Source organism: Nansenia antarctica, assembly GCF_963989245.1.
Source record: "Nansenia antarctica genome assembly, chromosome: 6".
Taxonomy (NCBI): domain Eukaryota; kingdom Metazoa; phylum Chordata; class Actinopteri; order Argentiniformes; family Microstomatidae; genus Nansenia; species Nansenia antarctica.
This window is the reverse complement of record NC_137676.1, coordinates 56,475,561-56,483,709: the sequence shown is the minus strand read 5'-3', so window position 1 is coordinate 56,483,709 and position 8,149 is coordinate 56,475,561. Positions and strand designations below refer to the sequence as shown.

Sequence of the window (8,149 nt, the reverse complement as noted above, 5' to 3'; positions counted from 1 at the left end):
CCTCAAGATTCCTGTATATACCCTGGTTTTTACATGTTTGTGTTTTGTAACATGTCCCTCTTCAGCATTTTATATTCATTTGAAATGTATTTTCTGCCCAGGTATCATATCATAGTGATGGTGCTCGTGTACCTGCTGCCCCTAGTGGTGATGGGCATCACCTACACCATCGTGGGAGTGACACTCTGGGGAGGGGAGATCCCTGGGAACTCGTCCGACAACTACCATGGACAGCTCCGAGCCAAGAGGAAGGTATGTAGCCCCCCCCCCCCCCCCCCCTTGTGACATCGCATCGCACAGTGGATTCAGTGGATTCATGTTGACGGCTTGTGTACTTCGCTGGTCACCCATGCTCGATACACCCTTTTTTTGTACATTATAGCTTTTTTGACAAGAGCTAGCTCTGAATGCTATTGGAGTCCCCAGGCCATGTGGGTTTGGCTCCACTGTACCGCTGGTGTCAGAAGGCATCGCTTGGCTGCACACTGCCGACTGCCATTGGGTCTCACACACTCGGGTGTAACAACTGAGGCCATTTTTTTCTTGGTGATACGACCAACGTGTTTTTGGCTGCTACTGTTTCGTTTTGGGGTTTTGTAATGACCTTATATGCCATGCACCTGTCCCCCTCCCCCATCCCCCCTTCCCCCCCCAGGGCAGCCAGCCCAGGTAAGGTGAGGTGTTATAGACCCTCTCTCTCTGGGAGGTGAGGAGAGAGTGGAAGGCTCCAGGCAGTGGCACTACACCTGTCAGACTACATAGAGCTAGCTTGCAGATACATGAAAGCTTTGGTGCCTCAGCTCTCCTCTCTGGCACGTTATTTTCTCGTTTGTATCTCGAGGAGATCACAGGAAATCCTTTTGATGCTAACACACTGTATTTAAGTGTCATCACTGACTTAAAGGACCCATTGTGAAAAACTACCTTTTTCAGTACACAAACATTTAGGTCTCCGATGACTGTCCTAACACAGAAATGGTTAAATAAATCAATTCGGTCTGTTTTTGTGGGCTACGTATTTCAGAAAACATAATATTCGATGAATATTGAATTCAGATTAAATAAGCCGTTCAGATTCGCCTCTCGGTCTTACATCACACTGGGAGCGTCAAAGTGGGGTCGGCGTGTATTGACATCCATTGTATTAAATCGGGCGCTGTGTTGAACATTTCCCCCGCCGTGTTCATCCATCCGCTGCATTCGAAATCCGATCCTTTCCATGTCAATGGTTTTGGATTCCTTGTTTTGTGGGGAACACGGGGATATTTGGTTTTTAATTCTATTCTCCTGGGAACCGTGTGTTCTTTCGCCGTGCCGCTACACAGCAAATCCGCAGAAAAACGCTGATGATTTCCCAGCCCGTTGAGAAAAGGCCCGAAACAGAGGCATGCTAAAATGCCTTTAGATTCAAATCTGTGGGGTATTTTTCTGCAAATAAACTTCAATGACATGTTCTGGGCACACAAGAGACCTGGGGAAAAAGAGCATAATAGGTTTCCTTTAAAGCATGAACATTGAAAGGCTTTGGAATTCACACTGGAGATTGACTGTGTAATACTCGCTATGTACCTGGCTTGACTATATTTCTCTCCATAATGGGAGTATTGTAGTGACTACATTATGGGTTCATGTTCTCCTCTTACTGTTGGTTGTGTAGTGGGAGGGAACCAGTTCTGGCACTAGGGGCAGAGGGGAGGATTATTAACGTTGCACCTTCCTGTTTAGATACACGAGTTTTGGTAACCATTTTCTGGTCCTGTACTGAGAGTACAAGTTGTTGTTTTGATTAAACAGTTATCATTACGTTGCCTACGTCTTTCCTTTTTCCTCCGGCACTACACTGGTGACCCGACGTGGATTTTTGTTAACGTAATTGTGTACAAAAACCAGCGACGAACATTACAATCCTGCAAAATGTCCGGGCGAGGAAGACGTTCAAACCAGCGGCAGCCATCACCATCCCCTGTCAGGGTAACGCGTGGTGCGCACACTCCCACTCTCAAGCTACCAGAATTCTGGGACTCAACGCCTGCTGCATGGTTTGCTATTGTAGAGGCACATTTCAATAAAAGTGACATCGATGACGACGACGACCGGTACAACCATGCTGTGGCGATGTTGGGCAGCTCCACCGCAGCTCGAGTGGTAGGTTTTTTGTCTGCTCCCCCGACGACGAACAAATATGAGCGCCTCAAGGCCCTGCTTCTAGAGACATTTGAACTGTCCACTGCGGAGAGGGTGCGTCGCCTATTTGCCATGTCGGACTTGGGTGACGAGAGGCCTTCTGCGAGCATGGAGAGGATGCTAAACCTGCTCGGTACAGAAGACCCCATGATCCTCTTCACAGAGCTGTTCATGCGCACATTGCCAGCTCAAGTTAGGATGGCGCTGGCCAACACCGCCATCATGGAGCCCCGCGCCCTGGCCAGGGAGGCGGACCGGTTCGTCTTGGCCATGCCTCAACGGTCCCCCGACCTGCTCGCTCCCGCGGCCGCCCCGCCACCCGACCGTCGCAGGAGAGCGAAGGATGGCGCCAGACCTTCTGGCCAGCAGGGTAACGCTGCGGGCCATTGTTTCTACCACGCCACTTTTGGCGCCAAGGCCAAACGGTGCCGCTCACCCTGCACCTTCGGACCGACGGGAAACGACGGGGCCGGCGCTCAGTAGTGGCCCTGAGCGCTGGCGTCACCAACAGGCTGCTCTTCATACAAGACACCGCCTCTGGTCGCAGTTTCCTTTGTGACACAGGTGCCCAGTGGAGCATCATTCCGGCAGAGAGATCGGATATGGCGAAGGAGGAGCGTGGTCCGCAGTTGGCAGGCGCGGACGGCACACCTATCTGCTCTTACGGCACTAGGGCGGTGGACGTGTGCTTCGGAGGGCAATGTTTTTCGTGGGATTTTGTCATAGCGGCTGTCACATTTCCCCTCCTTGGTGCGGATTTTCTGTGCGCCCACAACCTGTTGGTGGACGTGGGGAACAGGCGCCTGGTCAACTCACAGACTTTCGCTTCATTCGCCTGTACGCAGGGGGAGGCGGTCTACAGCGGGTGGTCCAATACGCTCGCCGAAAGTGACCAGTACCTTCGGCTGCTCGCCGAATTCCCCGACCTTACCAAGCCCACCTTCTCCGCGCCCACGGTGAAACACGGAGTGGAGCACCACATCGAGACCGAGGGGCCTCCCCTCCACGCCAGGGCCAGGCGCCTCAACCCGGAGAAGCTGGCCATCGCCAGGGCGGAGTTTGCGCATATGGAGCAGGTGGGCATCGTTCGGCGCTCGAGCAGCCCCTGGGCGTCTCCCCTGCACATCGTCCCTAAGTCAGACGGCGGGTGGCGCCCATGTGGGGACTACCGCCGCCTCAACGACGCGTCCAAGCCTGACCGCTACCCGGTCCCACATGTCCAGGACTTTTCAGCGAACCTGGCAGGCAAACGCTTCTTCTCCAAAGTGGACCTGGTACGGGGGTACCATCAGGTGCCGGTGCACCCCGAGGACGTCCCTAAGACGGCCGTAATCACGCCGTTTGGGCTCTTCGAGTTTCTGCGGATGCCGTTCGGCCTGAAGAACGCGGCGCAGACCTTCCAACGCCTCATGCACTCGGTGCTCCGGGACCTACCATTCCTCTTCGTCTACTTGGATGACATCCTCGTCGCAAGCACCACGGAGGAGGAGCACCTGTCCCACCTCCGGGCCCTTTTCACACGGCTCAGCCAACATGGGCTGATTGTCAATCCGGCGAAGTGTGAGTTCGGACGGAACGCCATCGACTTTCTCGGGCACCGGGTCTCCGCAGAGGGGGTGACCCCCCTCCCCTCGAAGGTAGAAGCTGTCGCTGCTTTCCCGCGCCCCAGCACAATCAGCGAGCTCAAGGGGTTCATCGGGATGGTAACCTTCTACTATCGCTTCCTCCACCACATCGCTCACATCCTGCGGCCTCTGTACGATGCCCAGAAGGGCAAGACTCTGAAGCAGCCGGTGGACTGGACGGCGGAGCGTGTCAAAGCCTTTCAGGACACCAAGGCGGCCCTGGCCCGCGCTGCCATGTTGGCCCACCCCTCGCCCTCGGCACCCACTGCTCTCACCACGGACGCCTCTGACTTTGCTGTGGGAGCGGTGTACGAACAGTGGGTTGGGGACGCCTGGCAGCCTCTTGCATTCTTCAGCCGCCAGCTGTCTCCCAGAGAGCAAAGGTACAGCACATTCGACAGGGAGCTCCTCGGGCTGTGGCTTGCTGTCAGACACTTCCGTTTTTTACTGGAGGGCCGCGAGTTTACGGCCTACGTGGACCACAAGCCACTCACGCACGCCATGTCCAAGGTGGCGGAGCCGTGGTCCGACCGCCAACAGCGCCAGCTCGCCTACATATCCGAGTTCACCACAGACATCCAGCACGTTGCTGGGAAGTCCAACCAGGTCGCGGATTGTCTCTCCAGGGCGGTGGTTGGTGCGGTCCAACTGGGTTTGGACTACGCGCGCATGGCTGCAGACCAGGCCGCCGACCCCGCCGTCCAGGCTCTCAAGTTGTCGGACACAGGACTGCGCCTAGAAGAGGTGGTTTTCGGTGACGCAGGGGCCACGCTCCTGTGCGACGTCTCCATGGGTCAGCCACGACCGGTGGTCCCCGCCAACTGGAGGCGCCCCGCCTTCGAGGCGATACACGGCTTGTCTCACCCTGGTAGGAAACCGTCCTCACGGCTGGTGTCAGAGAAATTCGTCTGGCATGGGCTCAAGAGGGATGTGAGGGCCTGGGTTGACACGTGCATCGCCTGCCAGCGCGCCAAGGTGCATCGACACGTCAAGGCCCCCCTGGAGCAGTTCTCTGTGCCTGAGCGGAGGTTCGATCATGTAAACGTGGACCTGGTAGGGCCGCTGCCCCCCTCGCACGGATACACCTATCTCTTTACCATGGTGGACAGGACGACTCGCTGGCCGGAGGCAGTTCCGCTCTCCTCAACGACAGCCCCCGACCTGGCCCGGGCGTTCATCGCGGTGTGGGTCTCCCGCTACGGCACCCCTGCTGATCTCTCCTCTGACCGTGGCTCACAGTTTACTTCAGAGCTGTGGGCAGCGGTGGCGGAGAATCTGGGGGTCAAGCTCCACCGCACAACCGCCTATCACCCGCAGGCGAACGGGCTCTGTGAGCGTTTCCATCGATCCATGAAGGCCGCCCTTCGAGCCAGCCTCACGGACAGCGACTGGCTTGACAAGCTGCCGTGGGTCATGCTGGGGCTCAGGACAGCGCCTAAGGAGGACCTCCAGTCGTCGTCCGCTGAGCTGGTGTTTGGACAGCCGCTGCGGGTCCCCGGTGACTTCATTCCCAAGTCAACGGAGCCCTGGTCCGCCGCCGCTCAGCGCGCCTCCCTGCTGGACAGCGCCAGGACCTTCGTCCCGGTCCCGACTACGCAGCATGGTGTCCCTACTTCGAGGGTGCCCCCGGAGCTGCACTCAGCGAGGTTCGTTTTCATTCGTCATGATGGCCACAGGACTCCACTACGTCCTCCTTATGACGGGCCTTTCCGTGTCATCGAGGCCGGAGCCAAGAACTTCATGGTTGACATGGGGGGTAGGCCTGAGTGTGTGTCCGTTGATCGCCTCAAACCGGCCCACTTGGACCTTGAACTGCCCCTGGACTTGGCCCTGCCACCGCGCAGAGGCCGGCCTCCAGTCCTACCTCCCCTGCCGCGCCCTGGCCATTCCCCCCTCCGACCCCGACAACCCCCCGCAGCTCGCGAGCCCCCGGTCGTCGCTGCCCCCCGTCCTTCCCTGCAGGAGGACGTGATGGGCGATGTCACACCTCCTCCCGCACCTCCTGACTTTACCTACGATCGTAGGGGCCGGGCCATACGCCCTCCTCGCCGTGAGGATTTCCAATATTGAGGTGAACACTGGGGGGGCTGGTGTAGTGACTACATTATGGGTTCATGTTCTCCTCTTACTGTTGGTTGTGTAGTGGGAGGGAACCAGTTCTGGCACTAGGGGCAGAGGGGAGGATTATTAACGTTGCACCTTCCTGTTTAGATACACGAGTTTTGGTAACCATTTTCTGGTCCTGTACTGAGAGTACAAGTTGTTGTTTTGATTAAACAGTTATCATTACGTTGCCTACGTCTTTCCTTTTTCCTCCGGCACTACAGTATGTTTGTTTTCAGGATAAGCTTTAAACATTTAGCTTCAGAAAGACCTTGCAATAACATGACACACAAACAGTGGTTAGGCAAAGTAATGTTTCTCATCTACCAGTGTGCTGACACTTTATTTAGGAGAGTTCTTCCCCTAGGTGGTCTATGTTCAACATAGTATTAATAACTGTAAACCGTACTTCTCTTAACACTCGTAAACTACCTTAACCTTAACCGCAGCAAGTTGTCGCATTTCAAGTTACAGTTGACAGTTTTGTCGTACCACTAGCCAAATCACGGGTGGCCAAAACTTCTTTAGGATGAATTACCCCCTCTCTCCTTCAGGGGAAGCATTGGTGGACAGGCTCATTGTAATACATGGACGGGAATGAAGAATTGTTTCAAACACACACGTCCTCTACCTCCACCCGCCTCCACTGCTCTCCTTAGCATTACCACAGAGTATGAACACAACCGATATCATCATGTTCAAATCCTTCTTAATTGGAATCCTTCCTATGAACACAACCGATATCATCATGTTCAAATCCTTCTTAATTGGAATCCTTCCTAATTCACCTCCGTTCGTTCGGATCGAAAGATTCCGTGGCAGAATTACAGACCGACTTCCCCTAGCCACCTATCCTATAGGCACATCCAGATGGGATGTGCCTACCGTGTCAGGTTGAATACTCCATGGATTCCCTGCAGTTTGCTTGCGCTTCCAAAAGGGGGGTGGAAGGAGGCACCGATAACCATCTTTAACTTCCTGTATAAACACCCTGAAGGCCCGCAGACACATACCAGGCTTGTGTTTGTAGATGTCTTGTCAGGCTTTAACACTCTCCAGCCCCATACGCAGGGGCCGAGAAACTACTCTCCTGCTTGGTGTTTAGATGTGAACACTGTTGGCTGGATGGTGGACTTCCTGGCGGAGGTGAATGCAGGAAGTGAGATGAATGAGGGTCATGTGGAAGCTGCTCTGGTCACCTGCTGGGTCTCCTCAAGGTCGTGTGCTCTTTCCCCTCCTGTCCATCTGATCTACCGACGGTTGTCGCAGCCGATAGGACGACAGACATATCATGAGATAATCAGATTCTGGTATCATCAGTCTGCTTTTATGATGGAAGACTTTAGACTTTATGATGGAAGACTTTAATAGCTTTTATCTATTGTGGAAGACTTTGTGTCTTTTTTCTTTCTTTTTGTTTTTGCTTTGTTATTATACAGGAAAAGATTGAAAGTAACATTAGAGATGTTAAAATGTGTTACATTTCGACTGGCCCTGACTCAGTTAAAACTGGTTTGCAGCAGGTTCCATACATGACAGAAACACATAAACAACACAGAAGGTACAATCAGGGAAGATGACAGGGAAGCATTAAATAGTCAATGGGCGACAATTGTTTCCTCCATTTAAACGTGTCCAAGACCAAAGACATGGCCGTCGACTTCAGAAGGCGACCACATTCGGTCGATCAGCTGGAGACGGAGCAGGTGAGCAGCTGCAGCTTTGAGGAAAAAACACTTCGAAACACTTTAAAAAAACATGTCATTTGTCGAAAATGAAAATAATAAGGACAACTATGTCTATCATTTCTGAGAACTCTATTCATGTTAGCAGCTCCATGGTGATGACAATGTTTTATAATTGTTTTATCCAAACAGTTTTTGTTGCTATGGTAGCTTGGTATGACAATTTAAATGTGTGTAATAAAAACCGGTTGGCTGGGATTTGAAGGTTAAGGTGGCTAACAGGGTCATTGGTTGCAGCATGCACAGTTACCTGAGGTGTTTAACACTAGAACAGCCGTGCCTTTTTTCTCTACTATAAGAGCCGCCTCAGTAGTCAAATGAGTGAACTATAGTCTTTACAATGGGAAGCTGCTATTTACACACGACATACGACCACTAGTTGGCCGCCTTATAAATTAGCCTGCCTCCTACTCAGAAAAACTGGAAAATAGCTTTATACTAGCTTATCCTGATGTGATTTTGAAAATGCAAGGATACTGGGTGGTAGAACGC

The 8,149-nt window shown here is 53.3% G+C and overlaps 1 protein-coding gene across 1 annotated transcript in view; it reads left to right on the top strand.

Moving 5' to 3' along the window:
• tacr3a (tachykinin receptor 3a) overlaps positions 1-8,149 on the top strand; it is a gene marked incomplete at both ends in the record, with an annotated part of 40,482 nt that overhangs the window by 8,633 nt on the left and 23,700 nt on the right. Inside the window, one exon of the mRNA XM_080534657.1 lies at positions 102-252. Within this exon, the coding sequence (XP_080390783.1) occupies positions 102-252 (151 nt within the window). The remainder of the gene's footprint in view (positions 1-101; positions 253-8,149) is intronic.